At 36.8% G+C, this 24104-nt stretch overlaps 1 protein-coding gene across 2 annotated transcripts in view; it reads right to left on the reverse strand.

Annotated features, from left to right (window-relative positions):
* Nucleotides 1–350: 350 nt before the first annotated feature.
* ARHGAP25 (Rho GTPase activating protein 25) overlaps nucleotides 351–24104 on the reverse strand; it is a 100875-nt gene continuing 77121 nt past the window's right edge. For both annotated transcript variants that reach the window (XM_012539931.3, XM_012539932.3), the window contains exons 5-11: nucleotides 22423–22630; nucleotides 16820–16952; nucleotides 12914–12987; nucleotides 11080–11201; nucleotides 8479–8675; nucleotides 6893–7413; nucleotides 351–1313 (exon numbers count right to left, since the gene is read on the reverse strand). In XM_012539931.3, the coding sequence (XP_012395385.1) occupies nucleotides 1100–1313; nucleotides 6893–7413; nucleotides 8479–8675; nucleotides 11080–11201; nucleotides 12914–12987; nucleotides 16820–16952; nucleotides 22423–22630 (1469 nt within the window). In that variant the 3' untranslated portion in view covers nucleotides 351–1099. The remainder of the gene's footprint in view (nucleotides 1314–6892; nucleotides 7414–8478; nucleotides 8676–11079; nucleotides 11202–12913; nucleotides 12988–16819; nucleotides 16953–22422; nucleotides 22631–24104) is intronic.

Raw genomic sequence — 24104 nt, forward strand, 5'->3', positions numbered from 1 at the left:
GTTCCGCCCCTAACTCCATCTAGGACATAAAAAAGCATATCCCCTCCATGGATCTTAGTTTCCCCTTCTGTAAAATGATAAATTGTACCAAACACACCCTAAAGTCTTTTGCCTTTCTATGATGGTTCCTGATTCTTGAGAACAATTGAATGCAAGTAGTCTAGGATCTTGATAGACATTATGAAGAACAGAAACCAAATCTTTGATGTCATTGATATCACAGGGGTCCTCAAACTTTTTAAATAGGGGGCCAGTTCACTGTCCCTCAGACTGTTGGAGGGCTGGACTATAGTAAAAACAAAAACTTTGTTTTGTGGGCCTTTAAATAAAGAATCTTCATAGCCCTGGGTGAAGGGGATAATCATCCTCAGCTGCCGCATCTGGCCCACGGGTTGTAGTTTGAGGACCCCTGGAGGGGATACTTAGATGAGAAAACAGAATTTATCAATGCTTATCAGCACCATCTCTGCAAGTACAAGTTGCAAGTGGCTTGCCCAGAGTCACACAGCCTGTATGTGTCAAAGATGATACTTGAACCCAAGTCCTGAGTCCCACTGAGTCAGATTGCCTCAATTTCAAGGCAGTAATGGTAGGAAATTCAAAACTGGATATCAAAAGGCAACCCAACCATACTACAGATAAACAAGGGTTGATTGATTATCACTGCATGTCCCTTGTCATTCAGAACTCAGAGAACCAGGAAACCAAAATTCAATGGCCCAGAACCAGCTGGTTTTCTGAATTCTCCTGAACTGTAGCTTTCCAGAGATATTTTCATTTTACATTCATTATTAGAAGAGTTGATGTCATCTTCACTCATCCTGGTATACAGAGGAAAAAGTCTTATCCCTTTCCAAACTCATCCAATAGGGAGATCCATGTGGCACATCCTATGTAGACCACCATATTAACTTCCTGGCAGAAGTAAAGGGTATTTTTTGCTTGTTTGTTTGTTTCCCAAATGGTCCTTTCTCTCACCAGGACCATTTTTGCTTCCAAGTCCCCTATCAGGAAAGAGAGGTAATTGTGTCTGCATCACATCCCAGATGCTCATAAGTCAGACTGTGTCCTAAATCAACACCCTCTGCCCTCTCCAACATCAAGCATTTGAATTGGGCTCCTTTGTCAACTTCAACTTGGCATACTCTTTGAGCTCTCCCTCCAGGACTTTGTTCCTCTTCTCCATGTCCTGCCGTGAACGTTCCATGCTTTGAAAGCTGATTTCCAGCTCAGACAACTTCTTCTTCTCTTGCTCCAGCTCTTCATTCAGCCTCACTACTTTGGCCCAAACGTCATAGTTCTCCTTCTCGAGGCTGCGGAGGATTGAAAGAAAGAAGTGAGAAATCTGAGGCACTGCCTCTGTATTTTTCCTGAACTCTTCCCCAAGAAGTCCTTTCAATCAATGACTTCCCAGTCCCTCAACACCAGTTCCACTACCATCCTATTTGTGTCAAATCTATTTTTGTCCCTGTCCATGCAACTGAATCCTACCCATCATCCAGGGATTAGCTAAATTTCCTCCTCCCCCGTGACAAGTACAGTAGGGAGGCATGGGGTCAAATTCAAACTCTCCCACTTCTTGGTCAAAAATACCTTCTTTCCGGCTCAGTTTCTTCAATTTTAAGAAAGGGGGAGTGATCTTTAAGATCCATTACCCCTCTAACAGTTTATGCTTAATGTTCTAAGATCCCTTTCAGGTGATGTTTTATGTTCTAAATAAAGTATAATCCAGCTGTAGCTGATTCCCTCAGTTCTAACTCTCTACCCCTTCTCATTACTTTGTATCTATTTTGAATTTAATTATATTTAATCTAAGTATGTAAAAATATGTAAATGCTCTCCCAACCTCTCTAACAAATTGCCCTTACTATTATCTCCATCCTTTCTTATTTTCACTCCTCTCCCTATTAACTAGCTTTTTCCCTGATGCCTACAAACTACAAATTCTCACTTCATCCCGCCATCCCTGCTAGCTATTTCCCTATATCCTTCCTTAACTAACCAAACTTCTTGAGAAAGTCTTCAACACTCAGTGCCCCATCAGATCCTCAATAAGCATTTATCAAACACATATTATGTGCCAAGCATTCTGCTCTGGGCAAAGGATAAAAAATAAGGCAAAAGTCAGTCTATCTTTTCAAGAAAATTTTGTGTCTTTTTTAAATCCACATATTTATATTTTTAACATGTTTAACATATATTGGATTATTTGGGGCTGAGGGGAAGGGAGGAAAAAATTTGGAACACAAGATCAGTGTTGAAAAATTATCCATATATGTGTTTTAAAAATAAAAAGCTGTAATAAAAAAGGAAAAAAAGAAGAAAAAAGAAAAGAAACCAGCATACATGAAAAACATTCACAGATTTAACATTAGAAAAGAAATAGGTAAGTTGAAAAAAAATCCTTGCTGCAAGTTTCTCTGATAAAGGTCTCATATCTAAGGTGGAAAGGGAATTGATTCAAATTTATAAGAAGAGCCATCATTGCCCCTATAAATGGTCAAAAGATATGAATAAGCAGTTTTCAAAGGAATATATCAGTTATCAACAACAACAACAACAAAAAAATGGGAAGAAAAGTTCCAAATAATAATTAAAGAAAATCTGAGGTTGAATCTCACATCTCTTTGGCAAAGACAGAGACAATGCAGGGAAAATGGAGAATTTATACATTGCTGGTGGAATTGTGAATTGGTCCAATCATTCTGGAAAGCAACTTGGAATTTGTTACTAAACTGGGCTTACTTTCTGTCCCAGTGGGCCTGTACTCTAAATATCAAAGAAATATCTCTAAGAAGATCTCTATGAATTGAAGAGAAAGAAGTAAGGAGATACAATGACAATATTATAAAGAAATAAAACTTTGAAAGACTTAAGAACTCTGATCAATGTAAGAAACCATGCGTTCAAAAGACCAAAGGTAAAATATGCCAACTGTTTCCTTCCATATAAATGATGAACTAAGAATAAGATATATGGTTTTCAAAGTGGCCAATGTAGGAAATATCTTTTCTAGACTGTACATACATGTTACAAAGACCTTGTTTTTCTCTTTTGCAAATTGCTCAGTGGTGTAGGAGAGAGGGAGGACATAATAGAAGGAAGTTAATAAATGCTTATAAAAACAAATTAAAAAACAACTAACATTCTGCAAATTGCTTCTAAATTAATAATTCAATTGAAATTGACCTTATAAATTTACAAATGATTTCTAATTACCAAATTACCTATTTTCTTAATCTTCACACTTCTTAATCTAGCTCTAGTATTTAACACTATTAATCATCTTTTCCTCCTGGATACTCTTTCCCCTTTAGTTTTCAGGATTCTGTTCTCTATTTATGCGGTCACTATTCATTTTTTGTTACTGGTTCTTCATCCCTGTTATATCAACTAATTGTATGGTCCCCAAACTGTCCTGGACTCTCTTTTTACTCTATACTATTTTACCTGAAGCTCTCATCGGTCCCTATAGTTCCATTATCTCTATGAAAAGAATTCCCAGATTTACATGTCCAGCCTCAGCCTGTCTACAAACTTCCACATTATCCTTGAGTTCCCACTCTCACTCATCCAATAAATCCAATCAGTTGCCAAATCTTGTCAGTTCTATCTCCACAAAATGTCTTGTATATGTCCACTCACACAGCCACAGCCCTAGTTCAGACCTTTACTTCTTGCTTAAACTATTATGATAACATTTTCTGATTTCCTTTCCTCAGTTTCCTTCTCCTCCAATCCATCCTCAATTCAGCTGTGTAGGTAATTTTTCTAAAGTATAAGTTTAACTATATTACCTTTATTCTCTAGTGGCCCCTAATTTTTTCCAGGATAAAATTTAAATTCTTCTTTTTGTCATTCAAAGCTCTTAATAACCTAATCCCTACCTATTTTTTCAGTCTCCTTATGCCTTACTCCTTTTTATGAACTACAGAATCAAACTATGTTAATCTACTTATATTTCCTTGAATATATTTTCCTTGAATATTTCCTCCTCCTTTCTCCTTGCCTTGGCAAAAAAAAAAAAAAAGCCTCCATACCTGGAAAACTGTTTCTTCACCTTTACTGTGTTTTCCCTAACTTTCTTCAGCTCAAACTCTACCTTCTACGGTAAACTGCTAATTCCTCTTCCTCTGAGATTATTTCTGATCTACTATTTGTATCTTGTATTTCCTCATTATTTACAGGCTATCTTTCTCTATTTGTCTGTGAGCTCCTTCAGGACAGAGCTGTTTCTGCCTTTCCTTGTATGCTCAGTGCTTACTCAGCCCTATGTTAGGCACATAGTAGGTGCTCGAAGTGCTCATTAAATGTTAAGTTCTGTATCCTAAGATTTCTTCTAAGTCTGATATTTTATGATTACAGACCCTTCCAGAATCATCCAACAAAAAGTAGTCTCTCCCTCCCGTAAACTCACAACCCTAACTGTCCATGAAACAATTGCCCTTTTTACACTATTTTGGCAGGTCTTGTATTCTTCTGTTATTTTTCATATGTTCATGCTTTGTCTCCCCAGCTAGAAAGCAAGCTTCTTGTAAACAAATATTTGTCAAGTCCTATCTATCTTTGGAACAAAGAACAAATAATAATCCAATAACACATAATACTCAGCACAAAGTAAATTCTCAGTGAATAATCATTTTGATTAACTGCTTAAAGCAACATCAAGGTTTCAAGGTTTCAAGACCTCTGTATGTATATATATTCTCACCATCTCAGCTGAGTTGTTTCTACTGTACTTGAAATCTCTCTACTCAAAGACTTCTGAATGAAATATTTTTCATAGCACTTGACCTGGACCTCTCCTTTGTACTCATCTCATTCTCCATTGTTTCATAGTTATTTCTTTCCATGTGTTTTCTTCTACTAAGATTCTTGAGAACAAGGTCATCACATTAGTCTTTATATCTCCCTATCTCCTAGTTCCTTCACTCTGGCCTTCAAACATACTTAATTCTTCTCCATCCTTAAAAAAAATGTCCTCTAGATCCTGCTATCTCTATCAGCTTTGATTCTACAGGATAGAATCCTGTAGATTCAAAGAAGGACAGGGAATAGAGGGTGGTAGGGGAAGTGAGGAGAAGCATAATTAATTTTGTTACAGTCATATTTATTTCAAGATGCATGAAGGAATTTCACTTGGAGATATCACTGTTCAATAAGCAGGTGCTAATACAGACTAAAGTTCCCCTTCTCTGTATCACATAGATAATTTTCATTCATAATTATAAATTCATGCATAACTGCTATATCAATTACAAATAATTCTTCTCACATCACTAACAGAGGTACCTGAAGGATCAGGACTTTGTAACACTTTATTAAGCATTTAACAAGACTTCATTCACCTAGTTGGAGTTCCTATATTGGAACTCCATGGAATTTCAATGGAAATATTAAATCTTAATTTTCATAAGCATAGCCTTCAGCACTAAAGCCATAATCTGGAGTCTCACCAAAGTGTATCAGTGATCCTGGATTGTGGAAGGTTATATCAACAGTGCTCCTGTTCTGGCAAGACCTATCAAGCTGGAAAGGTCCTAAGTAAAGGCTTGAGCATAGATTCTGTAGCTGTCATCTCAGAGATTGCCTCTCTGAAGTCAGATTCCACACCAGCAGTTGGGCCATCAGCTGGTTGTTTTTCCTGTTATAAAGCCACCTACTAAGGCTGTCAAGGGGGGGATGCAACCTATATAGGTGGAAAGATTACATGAACCTCTAAAATAGGTTAAGGCTTTGTTCCCAGGTCATTGAAATTTAAAAGGTTCACTTATACTTTTTCAGCAGAATCAGAATTATTTGGCTAAGAATCTAGTTAGCAAAAATAATTAGTTAAATAAAATAGGAGGCTACCAAATGATATTCTTTCTTTTCTCTGGCATGGTCCTATCTTAATTTCATATCTACCTCCAAACACAGACTCTTCCAGAAGTAGTACCAAAGAGTTTCTTTTTCCTCATTTCAATAAACATTTATTAAATCCTTATTGTGTGCCAGGAATTATTCTAAGTTCTTAGTACACAAAGGCAAAAAAATATGATCCCTGACCCTAAGAAACTTACATTCTATTAAAAACAACATGCAAAAAAATTTATAAATATAAAATAAATAGATATAATGTAAAAGGAAATAATCTTAGAGAGAAGGTATTAGAGGGTGGGAAAAAGAACAGATAGACTGGAAGATAGACCTCTTATAGATGCAGAATCTGAGCAGAAAGGGAGAATGTGAGAGAGAGAAAGGGAGGGAAGGAGTAAGAGAGAGAGAGAATTGAAATTCAAAATTTCAACAAAAAATGTTGAAAATTTATTTTACATGCAACTGAGAAATATAATAAAATTTATCTTAAAATAGCCTATACTGATGAGGGCCTGAACAAGGGTTGTGACTATGTAAACTGAGAAAAGGGGACAGGTAGTAGAGATTTTCCAAAGGTAGACATGAGAAGATTTGGCAACAGAATGGACACGTGGAATGAGCTTGAATGAGGAATCCAGGATGATCCTGGGATTGTGATCCTGGATGACTGGGAGGATGATGGTGATCTCAATAGTAACAGGAAAGTTGGGAAGAGGACAGGGTTTTTAGGAGAAAGAGAACATCTCAAGATCACTTCTCTACTATTAATATTATTAGTTTAAAAAAAACACTCATTTGTGGGTACTTTTGCAGAGCTAGCCTCAGATGCAAAATTTGCTAGTTAGGGCTATCCCAGAATTTTGTCCCACCATTCTATAATAGTGACCTTTTCCTGCAGTTAGCCCCTGATATTGTGGTTTAGAAATGCCCCAAAGATCATTTCTAGATAATGGCAGTGCTCTTTGGGTTTCTAAAGAGTCCATTTATGGACAGCCTGTTGAACATTAAGTGCCACCTTGTGCCCATGTCTTACCTTTTGATCCGTTCCTCATAAACCTGTTTCTGTGCATCCATTTCCTTTTTCAGTTCTAAAATCACTTTCTGCAGAGACTCCTGGTCCTCCTGAGCAGACTCTTTTTCCTCAGAGTTTAAACTAGCCAGAGAATTGGTCTTGGAGGAAGACTGGAAATCAGGTAGGCTGGTTTTGTCACCCACAGGTGATGAGCCACTGGGGATGTTATTGCATGGGGAAGTCAGTTCTAGGTCTGAAAAGTGCCGCAGGTCCTGAGACAGAGTTCTTTTGTGTCCGCTGGTTTTGCCTTCAGGGGAGGGGGACCAGAACTCTGTGTTAAAGATCTCTACTTTGCTGCTGCTGTTGGTATATTGCAATGCTGAAGTTAAGAAACATTTCCTGTTTGGAAGCGTCTGAGTCCTTTTTCGAGACTGCAGCTTCCATGATCCTGGGAGTTCTTTACTTGCTTTGCTGGCTGACAATTCCAGGGTTTCGTCAGCTGTCTTTAGGCCAGTAGAGCTGTTGCTATTGGCGTCATTGGTCTGAAAAAATAAAGTCTTGGATATTAACTGGATTTTATCCAATTCAAAAGTGCTTAGATAAAAATCAAAAATATGAAAATGAATGTCCCTCTCTGAGTGCATTGTTTAAGGCTTACTAATAATAACTACTTTTCTTTCTTGAATTCTGACTGCCTGTCATTGTCCCTTAGCTTTGATAAGCCATTTAATTCTGGACCTCAGTTTCTTCATTTTTAAAATGATAGGTATGAACTAAATGATCTCAGAAAGATCCCTTCCAATTTTATATTCTGTGATGCTATAATTCTGTGGTTCTATAAATATCATACTTCTTTGTACTTTTTTGAGTGATACTAGGGTTTTTTGTGGAGTGAGAGTAAATGTGTGTGTGTGTGTGTGTGTGTGTGTGTGTGTCCATGACTCCTGGAAAACTTAACTCTAAAGGGCAGTTGGGTGGTACAAAGTATAGAATGCCAGGTCTGGAGTCAGGAAGACTCATCTTGTTAAGTACAAATGTACCCTCAAACACTAACTATGTGATCCCTGGGCAAGTCACTTAACTTGTTTGCCTCAGTTTCTCCCCTATAAAATCATTTTCTGGCCACCATTTTGAATCCATTCTTCAGTACCTCTTCTCCCCACTTTTTAGTTCCCTTATTCCCCCATTCTAATGGTGGAACACCACACATTTAGATACTTTGAAAAGAGAAACTGTGTTCTTTGCTAATTTAGATCATTTAGCACATTCTCTGACACATAGTAAGCACTTAATAAATACTTTATCCTCCATCCATCCCCATTCATTCAAGAAGAAATCTTTGGAGCTTTATGAGGAAAGGAGGGATTTGGTCAGAATTATGACTTAGGAAGATGATTTTAACAGTTTTATAAAAAATAGATTCGAAAAGAAAAAACTAGTAACAGAAAGGCAACTTAGGAGATTTTATCTCATGTAGGTCAGATGAGGGCCTGTATATGTGTTTCTTAAAATATGAGTTATAAGGAATCTTTATTTGGGACTGCTTAAAATAAAACATCAGATGGATTAAAAGAGCCTTTCTGCTCTGAGCTAAATTGTTATCTTACCATCTGACTAAAACTTTCTGTTCGGGGTATGGAGGAATCCTCAGCAGCATCCCAGCCAACTGAGCTCCGAGGGACTGGAGACTTCTTAGAGTCATGTTTCTGGGCAGGTGAAGTTGGGGTGACATCCTTGGATTTTGGGAAGAGCACTTCATGGTCTCGAATCATCATGGTCATCACTCTTTGTATCTGGAGAGTCCCTGAAAGAGAAGAGATGACAAAATATTTCCAGACACACACACACACACACACACACACATCCTGAATCCAAAGAACTGAAATGAATGCTACTAATGCTGCTAATGTGTTTTTTTTTTATCTTCCTGTAATCCAAAAATTTGATTTGTAGGTGCATTCGCCCACCCATGTAAATAGTTTAAGAAAACTTAAAAAAAAAATTTAAGAAAACCCAATATTAGAAAATCCTGATTAAGGAAGCTAATAAAATAGAGTTTGAGTTCCATATCACAGAAAGATTCACCAATTTTACACAAAATTAAGTTGTCTCTAAAGCCTAAGAAGATAATACAAGTCAAACAGGGAAAGATACAGTAACAATCCTCCCCAGATGCTCTGGCTCCTCATCTGGCTCCAGGGCACTACTCTCCATTCAAATGAGTGTATATGCTGCCCCAAGGAAAGTAGAAGCAATCAAGCTTATTGCTCGAGGGGTAAAAAGAATCTACACGAGAAGTTTTGTTTTCTTTTCACTTTCAGGACCAAATAGATATGTTCCTCTTAGTCATAGAAGGAAGGAAGTACACTGGATCTGCTATGAGAAAGCCTGAATTCAAATCTAGCTTATTAGCCATGGGATCCCAGACAAATTATTTGATCTGTCAGAGCCCAATTTCTCATCCAAACCCAGGATAAAAATACTTATACAATGTATCTCACAAAGTTTGAGGATAATAGAAATGGGAGCCTACATAATCTCTTCACCTGGCATTCACAAACTGTGGCTCTCTGGTCGATTGTGGCTCTTCATATATGACTTCCAAACTGGACAAGTCTAATTTCTGTACTAAAATATTATATTTCATCAGACTCCATGAAGCCCACAACAGCTTTCTGAGGCTTTGGATTAGAGGCAATTGTAGCTGGGATTCCTGACTCCCATAACTAAAAAGTACATTGCTGTGGATCAAGAGCTTTCAATTTTCATGTGGGGGGCTCTTCTGTCCCTTACCTGAGCTTCTTTATTGCCCACAGGGTGTTGGGAAAGACTGGAGCAGCACACTGAGCCTATTTAGGGGCAGCTAGGTGGAGCAGTGGATAGAGAACCAGCCCTGAAGTCAGGAGGACCTGAGTTCAAATTTGACCTCAGACACTTAACAATTCCTGGCTGTGTGACCCTGGGCAAGTCACTGAACCCCAATTGCCTCAGCGCAAATAAATAAATAAACAAATAAATAAAGATGGTCTATTTAAGTGTCTATTATAGACCTCGATTTAGGGATTGAGAATAATGAAACAAAAATGAAGTGGATCTTGCCTTCAAAGATATACATTCTATTAGAGGATAATTTTTTTTTTCTTTTTTATCCTGCCTACTTTATCATAGGGAAACCACTTCTACCTCTAGGAGCCTTATTTTCCTCAGATGTATAATGGGGAGATAATCACCCTGCTACTTCATAATGTTGTTATAAAGATCAGTCGTTGAATTAGCAAACATTTATTATATGCCTTCTAGGTACCAAGCATTTTGGAAAATGTTAGAATGTAAAGATAAAAATGAAACAGTCCCTGTTCTCAAGGAATTTAAATAAGATAGTATATGAGATAATAACTTACAGAACTCTGAAATGGGATTGAGCTCCACAGATATTTATTAAATGCTCTCTGTGTTTAGATGAGACTTGGTCTTTGCCTGCCTAGACATTTTATTCTAATGGGAAATAAAATACAAACTCATAATAGACACATGTACCTGATAAGTGCATTAAATTATACAAATTCCTTCCTTCACAAGGGTCATCTGTAGAGAATTGCCTGGAAGCACTGAGGTGTCTATTTTGACCATGGACAAACAGTTAATACGTGTCAAAGACAAGACTTGAATCCAAATCTTCCATACTCCAAGGCTGACCTTCTCTCCATTGCACCATTCTATCTCTATCTGCACAATTCTAATAACTAGCAACTGAGAATCTCATGTCATAGGATCATAAATTAAAAACTGGAAGGATTCCTCCTCAAAAATATAGAGTCTAATTTCCTAGTCTGACAGATCAGGAAACTGAGGCTAAAAGAGATTACATCATTTGCACATAGTTGTATGAGCAAAGATTTGAAATCAAGTCTTGCAGCTCTATGTCATATATGCATGTATATGTAGAATGTGTATATATATATATATATATATATATATATGTATCAAACATATTATGGATCTAGAATTTGCAAAATAAATGCATAGTAGAGATGTGTCACTTATTTTAGCAAGGAATAAATTATTTTATCTTCATTGAATATGAAAAAGCAAGTGATAATATATAAAATAATTTTATATTGTTTTGTATATATGATAGATATTGTTTATATGTTTATATACATGGCTTTTCTTCTGAGTTGTCCTCTAATTTATGAACTAATTCATACCTGTCATGATCACAGCAGGGTCTTCTACCTTGGGCCTGATGAGGTTCACACCAATCACAGTGGCCAGATTGTCCACACACATCTTATTAATCGCACTGTTCAACTGGATTTCATGTAGGAATCTGACAAAAAATATATTCCGCAGGGGAAAATTATAACCTTGGAAACGAAGGCCCTCACGTTTTCTACAAAATGCCAGAGAATAAACCCCAATTTCCTCTGAATCTCTGCAACATAGTCTTTCCCTAGTCCTTTGTCAGGCAGTATCAGGACAGTAACAGATGTGAGGGATTGATAGCTTTAATTTCACTAATGAAAAGTTCAAGAGACTCTAGTCCTAATTCAGAATCTTCTGAGAGTATTGATACCAGCATGGACTACACAGAGATGGCACTCAAACACAGAGGAAAAGAAAGACAAGAGTGGTCTTAAGTGATCTTCCATCTCCTTTTATAATCTCCATCCCTCCTTCCATCTCCTCTCCCCTTCTTAGCAGCTCTCACATTTCCAAATGCAGAAATGAAAATGAATGAAAGTTTGTTTTGTTGGAGGAGACAGGGAGGGAAAATTAAGAAGATGTGATCACAGAGATTAGAGACCTCAATTTGAGAATGTTTAATCAATCTGACCCAGATTATCTGAAGCATTTGGTATATAAAGCATTCATTTAAGTATTTAATACCATATGTATTAAGTAACATAGATTAAAAATATAGTAATATCAATTACTAATATATTAATAGAATATATGTTATAAATATAATAATTATATTATGAATCCCTAATATGTTATTAAGGGAAACTAGGTGGTGAAATAGAGAGAGAACTAGACCTAGAATCAGGAAGATTCATCTTCCTTACTAGTTCTGGACAACTCATTTAATCTTGTTTGCCTCAGTTTTGTCATCTGTCAAATAAGCTAGAGAAGGAAATAGCAAACCACTCCTCTATCTTTGTCAAGAACACCCTGAATGAGATCACAAAGAGTCAAACAACTGAAAATGACTGAATAACAACATATTATTAAGTATTATATTTTACATACTCTGTGAACTGAAGGCAAGAACTCTTGAAATTCACTATGAATACTAAAATGATTCCTCAAGGGAATAATGAAATAATCCTCACTTCAGGAAATTTTAAAATAAGGTCAAAACAATTAGTCAGAATCATAGGATCATAGAACTAGAAATGGAAAGACATTAAAGGTTATCTAGTCCAACTTCCTAATTTCACAAACCAAAAATGTGAGGTCAAAGGAGTGAAGTAACTAGCCCTATCTCATATAGATAGTAAGTGGCAGGGATGAGATTTTAATCTGGGACTTCTATTCTGAATCCATTGTCATAGAAATGAAGAAGACCCTTCTGGTTTCTGAGATTTCTGAGTTTCTGACATTGCCTCTCAAACCTAGGACCACTGTCTTTGGATCTAAGCTTTGTGAGTAGCATTAAGGCAAAGTCTACAAGGGAAGGAGTACTCACAATCAATTAGCTCACCAATCACATAGAATCTTGGAATGGAAAGAAACCTTAAAAATCATTTAGTTCAATGCCTATTTACATTTGGATCTTTCTGTGTTACAACCTTGACACCTAAACATCCAGCCTATGCTAGAAAGCTTCCATTGATAGAGAATTCATTTAAGATGGCGGTGGTTCAACAGAAGAAATTCTGTTTTTTTCTGGACTATGGCCCCCAAACATTTCAAACTGATGCTGCCCCACCCTTTTATTAACAAAAGTGTTTCCTGTTGGTCTCATTGACCAGGAATATAACAGGAGGGATTTATTTTTGAATACTTATTTCCCAGACAAATCAACAAAATACATACCTACAGATGTAACTCAAAAGGTTGTAATTGTCTCTGGGAAGATTGGAAATCTGTTTTATCAACTCCTGGTGTGCCTAGAATTAAAATGAAAAATGGTAAATATGTGTATAAGTATTTCTATATGTATATATATAATGTATATACACACAGAGATATACATAAATATAGTTTAATATACTTCATGGACTCAAGGCAAGACTCTTGAGATTCACTATGAACATTAGAATAATTCCCCAAGGGAGAGAGCAAAATAATCATTACTCTAGGAATTTTCAAGATAAGATCACAACAAGCTGTCAGAGTTGTAGTGAACATTCTAGGAGGAAAGTTTAAGAGGATCATAGAGCTAGAATGGGAGGGTCATCTCATCCAAAGCTTCTTAAATTGTGATTGACAACCTCTTACTAGGTCTCATAACTAAATGTGGAGGGCATAAAATTATGAGTTATTATCAGTAAATCTTTGGTTTGTATATCTATTTTATATACCTAACCAGAATCACATAAAAATTTCTCAGGCAAAAAGGGATCACAAGTGGGAAAAGTTTAAGAAGCTCTGCTCTAGTCTATCTTCCTAATTTTATAAAAGAGAAAACTGAGACTGTGTGTGTGTGTGTGTGTGTGTGTGTGTATCCCAAATCCCAAAGCTCATGTTACATTAGCTCCCATGTCCTTAGTGGACATCTAATAAACACAGATTCAATTGAACTGGTGGGCAGAGTGGTATAAGCAGGAAGACCAGACTGGGTAAAAATCCTGGCCCTGAAACAGTAGCCAAGTCATCTTTATCTGAAAAATGATCTCTTGGGTGTTTTCCACCTTTAAATCTGTGATCCTATGATTCTATGATCTCTGATTTGTTGATTAAATCCAATTGATCATCCAATGTGTGAGTTAATCACTCATAATCACACTCCTACTTTTGCATCATCTGCAATTCAATGTACTTCAAGACATTAATAAAAAAATTTCAATAGCAAGCCAAAAACAGAAAGCCCTTTTATAAACCTTATAAATATCATATAATAGAGAGTCTGCTACACCAAGAGATCTGAGTTTGAATTTCTACTCTGAAACTCACCAGCTATGTTACCCCAGCATCTCATTTCCCCTATAAAAAAAAAAAAAAAAAAAAAAAAAAACCCTTGCACTACGGACCTCACAGGTCTGCTATGAAGAAAGTCTTTTGCAAACCTTCAAAGAGCTACAACAAAGAGTCACTTTGGTCACAGGCAAATTACTTACCCTTGGTAAATTGAATTCTTTCTTAGTATTTCAAAGGTGGTAATATCTGAATCATATTACTCACAGGGTTTTTTAATTCCAAATGAACTAATACAAAAGAAATGGCCCCTAAAAGATAATTTAGGTCACCAAATGCAAGTAACTGTATTTGCAAAATAACAAAATGCAAAATAGTTTTATTATTAGATGGATGGGGAAAATGAATGAAAGTTGTTTCTTCATTAATTTCTCAAGCTTCGCTTCATGTAGAAAGTGAAAAATAAACTTGTATGGTTCAATGAATAAAAAGTACTTCTAGGAAATTTCTAGGAGCTCCAAAAAGCATTTTCTTCACAAGAGTTTTGTGACATCATTAATAGAAATGAAAGATCATTGGATTTGATCAAATTGGGAGTTGAATTTCAGCTTTGCTCCTTACTTCCTTAGTGGCCTGAAGCAAATGACCTCTCCTTCTGTCCTTAAATTTCTTCACCTACAAAATGGTAGGGTTGGAGATGAATTCCACGGTCCCTTCTAGCTAAGTCTGTGATTATTCACTAAGATGTAAAACAAAATAAAACAAACAAACAAACAAACAAAAAAACCCACCCATGAAAATTCTACATTCTGTTTAATCTAGCTTGCTTGAAAACTCTTTTTTGATTGTAAAGCAGAGGATTAGAATCCAAGACCCAGGTTCCTTCTACTTTACCTTGTAGTTACAAAGATCTTGTCATGGGGACTAGTATCAAAATGGACCCACAAAATGAAAGGGAAAAAAACCCAACAACTTCTCTTCAAATCTACCAATGGATTAACTACGTCATAATAAAGAGAAATTTTGCTTATTATTCTATCTTTGGGTAAACTTAGTTTTAAAAAAAGGGTGGGGGAAGATGTAGAGGAGAGAGAGATAGAAGTCTGTGGTTAATTTGTTAATCTGACTACAATGAATTTATTGTTGTTCATGGGCAGATTAGTGAGAAGCATTCATCAAAGATCAAAAAAAACCAGCCCTGTGCTAGTGAAAAACCATAGCTTGTTCTCTTTTACCTCCAGTTGTTCCTTTCACTTCTCAAAGAGCAATAATTTTAAATTATCACATCATAGGATTATAGGATTATAACACATGGATTAGATAGAGATCTTAAAAATTATCTAGTCTTATACCCCTTGTTTAATAGCTAAGGAAAGTCTGAGAGATTTAAACCTAAGATAGCAAATAAGTAAGCAAAGTTGGTACTAGGCCCCGAGAATTCCTGACTCAGCCCCGTGTTTTATTCACTGCAATGGAGTTGCCCATTTAACAAAAGGCCCTTGTTCTCCCCACTTTAACTTCATTCTACTCCTTTAAATGGTAAGAAGCCAAAGTAATTATGTTTCCCTTGACTAAGCTAGAGGCTGTGAGCACCCATATTAAATGCACACAGTTGCAACAGTCACAATTAAATTGAGAAATATTTTCATCTAAGACAAAAATAGTTGGTAGTGATGCACTGATGCAGAGGAGAATGCAATTTCCAGGGTCCCCCCGTGTTGGAAGAGAGTTCTTGAACTTGCCCTTGGATGGAACTGGAGAAAGAAGGGAAGATAGACTCTGTGATAGGTCTCAGGGAAGAGAGATAGCTGCACTTCTGATCAGAGTGAGCTGGTGAAGAAGAAAAAGGTGAGGAAGCACTTGTCCTTAAGATGTCAGCATGAAGAAGTGCAAGAGATAACTTGATAGAGATCTTCAAGATGATGTAATACTCTCAGATGGTAAGAGAGGAATTAGATTCATCAATCAACTGGATCCCAGAGGGAAAAAACTAAGAAATGAAGTAGAAAAGAAGCAGATCTTGGCTCTGTATAAAGAAAAGCTGCTTAACAAATTCATCCCAATTTAATTTAGAGTTCATATAGGCATCACATTCATAGTGGATCATATATAATCTATTGCTTACCATTTTAGGAAGAGGGGAGGGGACAGAGAGAAAGAGAAAAATTTGAAACTCAAGATTTTGTGAAAATGAATGTAAAAAATCTCTTTACATATAATTGAGGAAAAAAATAAAATACTATTTTTAAAAATTTCACAGGGGATCAGCACTAAGCTTAGAGGCAAAGAAGACCTGAGTTCAGATTCTCCTTCAGACACTTATCAGTTGTGTGACCTTCAGAAAAAAATTTAAGCCTTCTCAGCCCTAATGTCCCCATCTGTAAAAATGATAAGGTTAAATTCAATGACCTCTAAAGTCCTATGACTTTATCATCCCTTAGGTTTAATGGTCCAATAAAACTTTTTACTGAAGGGAAGGAAATATTCTCTTTGTATCATTTTTCAAAAAATTCTCATTTCTAGAATTCTACAGAAAAATTATTACAAATGTATGCATATCTGTATATGCATATAGATAGGTAGAGATGTGTTTATGTAGATATAGAGAGAGATTTTCATTCAATCATAAAATCTGGAGCCAGGAAGGCTTAGAGTTTTGAGTCCAATCTTTTGGTTTTAAAAATAAGGTAAGAGAGGATACTCATGGTCAAACAAGTAAGAAATAGCTGCTACTTTGTGCTAAATAGAATTTTTTAAAAGAACCTGAATTAGGACTAATTTTGGTAATATTTGTCATCTAGAATAATTCCCAGTAAAAAAATTACTTTCTGAGCAAAAACGCCCAGATTCAGGGCACAATAATACCTTTGATTCATCTGCATTCATAAGTTTGCCACACAGAAGAAATCCGTCATATTGATCCCAGGGCACCACAGGGACAGGGAGTTCTCGAAGGTAGAGCTTCAACAAGGAGGCCACGGTATGCACATCTGTATCTCTGCAAGATAACAGGTAACCTTGGCTTAAAGGGAAATATTTAATTTCACATCTCAGCATCATAGAACACTAGAAATAGAAGAAACTATCTAGACTATAGAACATGAATTGTCAAAGGTAGAAGATCCCTTAGAACAGAGTCTGCAATGTTACAGCTAAAGGTGACCATAAAGACCATCTGCTCTGGCTCCCTTATTTTGATTTCTATTGTAATAACAAGAATGTTTTAAAAGAAAATCCACCTGGGAACAGTTAGGCAGCACAATGGATAAAGCCCCAGCCCTGAAGTCAGGAGGACCTGAGTTCAAATCTGATCTCAGATACTTAATACTTCCTAGCTGTGTGACCCTGGGCAAATCACTTAACCCCAATTGCCTCAGCAAAAAAAAAAAAAAAATATATATATATATATATATATATATATATATATATATATATGTATATTATGTATATATGTATATATATGTATATTATGTATATATATATATATATATATATATATATACACACCTCACATGGAACAAGACATGATGATCAATGTATGATGGTTCCAATGATGTCTAATAAAATATCAATATAGTAATTACATGGTCCAGAAAACCATTCAGATGTTTTTCTGACATTTCTGCCATTCACAAGGCAGAAAATTACCAAAAATTAAATATATGGTTTCCCTTTGGTTATCAGCATTCGCTAGTGAACTCTTATAAGATATCATTATCTGTGCAATGTGACAAAAAGATTATGAAGTTCATACTTACTAAGCCCTAATATTTGCAAATGAAGGTACTCCAATATTTTAGCATTAATCATATGAAGTATATGATATGGAAAAAGGACAAAACTAGAAATCAGCAGATCTAAGTCCCTGTCTTGGCTCTGCCATGAAGTTCTATTTGCTTTTAGACAATAATGTCTCATTTCTATGACACTTTAGTTGTGAAGACCGCGTATTTTAAAATCGGCCAGAGTCAGGAATTCAGGTTAGGGGAAAATCGTCTATCTTTATTCTCAGTGAAGAAGGATCGGAGGTGGAAGAGAATGGGCAATAGCAATGTGTGCAGCTGAGTCAAGAAGCTAGCTAGACCAGCAGCCACACGACCAGCAGCTAGGAGTATGGAACTCAGGCCCAATCTCTCTCAGCTTCCTTTCCTGTCTCTCTGCCTCCATCCCCCAAAATCGTCATTTCCTATACAACACATAAGGACTTGCACAGAGAGTGGGCAGGGACCATTCTTTATCCAATCATGTATATTAATCGAGTATAGCCCAATTACTATTTAGCCTCACGTACTTGGGACCTCAGTGCATCAACTCAAACCTCAGCCCATTACATTTAGTGTTTACAAAATGCTTTCCTCCCAATAATTCTGTGAAGTAGCTAGCAGAAATATAATTTATTCTTATTTTACAGATTAAGAAATTGATCCTAAGTAAATGTTTCATCCATGGATTATGGAGCTAGCTAGACAGTGTCAGAACTAGGATTTATATGCAGGCTTCTTGCTCCAAATCCACTCCTCTTTTCACTATCCATCTGCTCAATCACACACCTACTTCTCAAGGCCCCTCTAAGCCTTTGTCATTATCTATAAAATGAGGAGAATAAATTAATGATTCTCCATAGTTCCATCTAATTTTAATTAGATCCTACAGACATGTAGGATGATCTTGTGGACAAAGAATGAGCCTTTCCATTCATTCTTACATCCAGGGGCATTGTCCAATTAGACAGAAGGCTAAAATCTGGTAAGGATTTAAGACAGCATGAATTCCACTGATATTTTTAAGTTTCCCTCATACTGGAATGCCCTTTACTTATCCAAATTTTACTGCCTATATTCCAAGGCACAGCTCAAATCCCACTTCTTTCATATCTCTGGTTCCTCCTCTACAAAATGAAGACATCAGATGATTTCAAAGGCCACATCCAGATCTTCTGGCATCCTTCCCTGACTAAATCAGGCCATACTCCTACAGAAGGGAGAGCCCTTCTCTAAACTTCAGTGGTACCAAGCCAGAACCACTCAATCTGGTGCCACATTATTCTTTAATTCCGTCCTGAGTGTTAATCTCATCTCTCCAGCTTTGAATATTTTTCCCCAAAGGGAGGAGATGGGGCACCAAGCCAGTGATTGGAGGTGAGTTAACAGAGCCCAAAAGGAAAAAAACCTTCCTCAGGAAGGAAGATGTGGTCTCTGAATCATGATTGGAGAAAATAAACAAGAATCTATGCCAGGTCAAGCATAGAGTAGGCAGGGTAGTCAAATCCAAGGGCTAAGCAGGAGAGGGAAAAGGGCATCTGTAGCACTGACCTAAAACTAGAGAACAGAAGTTGGGTCAACTCCTTCAAGGATACTACTTTGTAACAGTAACTCACATTTTTAGATTTATGACATTTCACTCACATTATTCTGGGGGGCAGGTTTTATGGATGAGGAAGCCATCCCAAGTGAAGGAAAGTGATTTGTGTGTAGTTATACAGCTGGTTAGGGTCCAGACTAAGATTTAAACATAGGTCTCCATCCCACCACACTATCAACATCTCATGTAACTTCTGTCAAAAAATTTCTTGTGCAAATAGAAAATTTCGATTATACCAAACTGAAAAGTTTTTGTACAAACAAAACTAATGCAGACAAGATTAGAAGGGAAGCAATAAACTGGGAAAATATTTTTACAGTCAAAGGTTCTGATAAAGGCCTCATTTCCAAAATATATAGAGAATTAACTCTAATTTATAAAAAATCAAGCCATTCTCCAATTGAAAAATGGTCAAAGGATATGAACAGACAATTCTCAGATGAAGAAATTGAAACTATTTCTAGTCATATGAAAAGATGCTCCAAGTCATTATTAATCAGAGAAATGCAAATTAAGACAACTCTAAGATACCACTACACACCTGTCAGATTGGCTAAGATGACAGGAAAAAATAATGATGATTGTTGGAGGGGATGCGGGAAAACTGGGACATTGATGCATTGTTGGTGGAGTTGTGAACGAATCCAACCATTTTGGAGAGTAGTTTGGAACTATGCTCAAAAAGTTATCAAACTGTGCATACCCTTTGATCCAGCAGTGTTACTACTGGGATTATATCCCAAAGAGATTATAAAGAAGGGAAAGGGACCTGTATGTGCACGAATGTTTGTGGCAGCCCTTTTTGTAGTGGCTAGAAACTGGAAACTGAATGGATGTCCATCAGTTGGAGAATGGCTGAATAAATTGTGGTATATGAAAATTATGGAATATTACTGTTCTGTAAGAAATGACCAACAGGATGATTTCAGAAAGGCCTGGAGAGACTTACACGAACTGATGCTGAGTGAAATGAGCAGGACCAGGAGATCATTATATACTTCAACAACAATACTATATGATGACCAGTTCTGATGGACCAGGCCATCCTCAGCAACGAGATCAACCAAATCATTTCCAATGGAGCAGTAATGAACTGAACCAGCTATGCCCAGAAAAAGAACTCTGGGAGATGACTAAAAACCATTACATTGAATTCCCAATCCCTATATTTATGCACACCTGCATTTTTGATTTCCTTCACAAGCTAATTGTACAATAATTCAGAGTCTGATTCTTTTTGTACAGCAAAATAACGTTTTGGTCATGTATACTTATTGTGTATCTAATTTATATTTTAATATATTTAACATCTACTGGTCATCCTGCCATCTAGGGGAGGGGGTGAGGGGGGTAAGAGGTGAAAAATTGGAACAAGAGGTTTGGCAATTGTTAATGCTGTAAAGTTACCCATGCATATATCCTGTAAATAAAAGGCTATTGAATAAAAAAAAGAAAAAGAAAAAGAAAAATTTGAGTCCATAGGGGAAAAAAAAAATTTCTTGTGCAAAAATAGCATCCTTTCACAGCAAAGGCATGCTAACCCAGCATCTGTTTTAATAATCCCATGGTACCAGACACACAACTAGATTTAAGTTCAATGTCTTTAATGATAAATACTTGGCCAACTGATTGATTAAAATGGGCAAGAACCATTCAATTTATATTCTTGACGACTTATTGGAAAAGTGATGTAACCCTAGAGAGGTGGAAGATTTATTTTCTAGATCTGTTAAAATCTGTTAAAAAGATACTGAGACTATCTTGAAAAAGGAGCCTAGACTGGGTGTCAAGAGTTAAGTCCTGGTCTCTAATTCTGGTTTTCATAGTAACTTGCTGTTTGACTTTAGATATGTCACTTTGTAAGATAATAGCCTGAAATAAACTCTACATATCATGTAGTCCAATTCTCTTGTTTATAGATGAGGAACTTGGGTTCAAAATAAGTTAAGTGACTTGTCCAAGATCACAAGATTTAAAAATAAGATTTGAGCTAGTGTCCTCTAAATATATCTATCCACTAAGTACAATCACCACAAAGTCCTCAATCTATAGCAACAATCCTAGTGTAAGAATGATGATCTAGGACAACTATTGATCTAACCATTTAGTTCAGTGGATTTGGGTCAAAAGACTTATGGTTGGAATTCTAATTCTGACAGAAATAGTTTTATGATCTTAGGAAAATCATTTTCTTTCTCTGGGTTTCTTCTGTTAAATGAAGATGTCAAATTATCTCAATCAATAAATATTTATTAGGGGTCTGCTATGTGCCAGGTACTATGCTAAACTTTAGGGATACAAAAAGAGGCAAAAGATAATTTCCGTCCTCAAGGAGATTACAATTTAATGGAGGAGTTTCCAATTTAATTCATTACTAATCTATATGATTCCTAAGATTGTTTTCAGTTCTGAAACTTGCAAATTCAACCTAGAATTGTAGGATTTTTTTCCTCTTCCCCTACATAATTCCTGCTTCCAACAAAAGATTAGATCTTTTACCAATACTTTTCAACCACAAGGATGAACCTTCTATGGACTAGGAGATGGATTCTGCCCAAGAACACTGTCTGCTTTTCTAGACAAATTGGTGACTTATTGCTCTACACACCCATCAAAAACAGAGGATTTAAACTTTCTGTATAATAGAAACAAAAACACTGAGAGAGCTAGAAAAGACACACCTATGTTTGACTATCTCCATGCTTTTGTTCTATCTGATTTATATCTACAATTTCCTCCCTCTCCTTCATCACTTGCTGAATTCCTACTTGCTCTTTAAAGATCAAGTGAAATACCCCCTCCTCCAGGGAGCCTTCCCTAAACCTATACCCTCTTCTCCAAGTCAAAAACAACCTTCTTCTAGAATTCATGCTTTGCATTTCTTTATTTTCTCAATTTCCTTATTCATAAAATAAGGGTATTAGACTAAATGATATTTACATTCTGACAAAGGAAGGCTTAAACTCCCTAATCTGGCATTTGGGGTTCTTCAAGGTCTGATATCACCCTATAGTTCCACTCTTCTTTCATATTACTTAATACAAGTAGTACACAGCAACTCCTCCTAATCCAAGTACAGATGAGCATTCAGGAAAGGTTAGACTTACCGTTCAAAAGAAGGTCTCTCCCCAGCATCAAAGGCATCCCTCAGCTTTTTCACCAAGTTGTCCTGTCCTGGCAGTCGGAAGATACCTTCCTCATTCAGGCCATGTTCTCTGATGAATTCCATGCACTTCTCCACCAGGATGGGCACTGAGTAATTCCCAAATTTTTGTTCATATGCCACAGTCTCATCCAGTCGCTGACCAAATACCACTACAGAGAGAAAAGCCAAAAATGGGACCTCCCCATCAGTTCCAAAACCAGGTTTCCTCTCAATAAATTGGTCACCTTGCTATGTCAATTTTACCTACCCCCTCCCAAATGCCAGTATAGACTCTGGAGCTAGAAGGGACCTTAGAGATGATGTAGTTCGATATCTCTATTTTACAGTTGAGGAAACTGGGACCAAAGAGATGACAAAATTTGCTAAAGACTACAAAAATCAATCAATACCAGTAAACATTTATTAAGTACCTATGATATTCCAGACACTGTGAAAATCTTGGTACCTACACAGGTAGCAAGCAAGCAAACCCAGGTCCTGTAATTCAAATTCCAATGCTCTCTCCTCTGCTCTATACCCCATCTTACTGTACTCTTTATAGGCTCTTAACCTTTTTAATATCATGAATATATCTTTAGCTGTTTAGGGAAGCCTAGGGATCTATCTCAGAATGATGTCTTTAAATGCATAAAATAAAACAAATACTATTACAAAGGAAACAAATTATATTGAAACAGTTATCAAAAAAAAAATTTTAAGACAAGTTCCTGGGTCCAGATAATTGTGAAATCAGGAGGGCAGAGGCAAGATGGTAGAGTCACCAGAGTACCCCAAACTCATCTGAATACATTTAAATTATGACTCTAAACAAATTTTAGAGCATCAGAATGCACAAAAAGGCAGAGTGGAACAATTTTCTATAAAGGCAGCTTAGAAGGTGGACAGCAGGGACAACAGGGTAGATATGGAGCTCAATCACAGCACAGGCTTGGCCAGCACAGCACAGGCCCCAGGAAACCAAAGACAGACCACGAGGGCCTCTAAAATGGCGGCAGTGGCAGCGATCTCCAGCTCTCTCAGCCCACAGAGGCCGACAACTCATCAGGAAAGACTCGGCACACCAGGGTTTGAAGGGAGCCCCAGCCCAAGACTGGGCTTTGGGAGTCACTGAATCAACAGTGGAGGAAGTAGAGCTGTGGTTGCAGCAGTTACCTCAGCACGGACAGTGGTGACCTGCAGGAAGCCCACAGGTAGTGGGGCCTGGTAACTGGTCAGAGGGAGATTGCAGAGACTATTACACAATTTTGTTGCTTTGCCCATACTTGGATCTGAATAGCAGTGCTGGCTCAAAGTACAGGTCCCTGCACAAAAGCTCCTGAAGCTTGGGACATTACACCCTCCACCCTGAAAACAAAGCCCTATTTTAATAAAGTGTTAAAAGCCAAGCAATAGACAGGGAAAATGAGCAAACAACAGAAAAGGATTCTGACCATAGAAAGTTACTAAGTTTCTTGTAAAGAAGATCAAAATACACACTCAGAAAATAGTAACAAAGCCAAAGTTCCTACATCTAAAACCTCCAAGAAAAATAAAAATTGGTCTCAGGCCATAGAAGAGCTCAAAAGGAATTTTAGAAATCAAGTAAGAAAGGTAGAGGAAAAACTGAGAAGAAAAATGAGAGTG

The sequence above is a fragment of the Sarcophilus harrisii genome, chromosome 2 (genome assembly GCF_902635505.1).
Source record: "Sarcophilus harrisii chromosome 2, mSarHar1.11, whole genome shotgun sequence".
Lineage (NCBI taxonomy): Eukaryota > Metazoa > Chordata > Mammalia > Dasyuromorphia > Dasyuridae > Sarcophilus > Sarcophilus harrisii.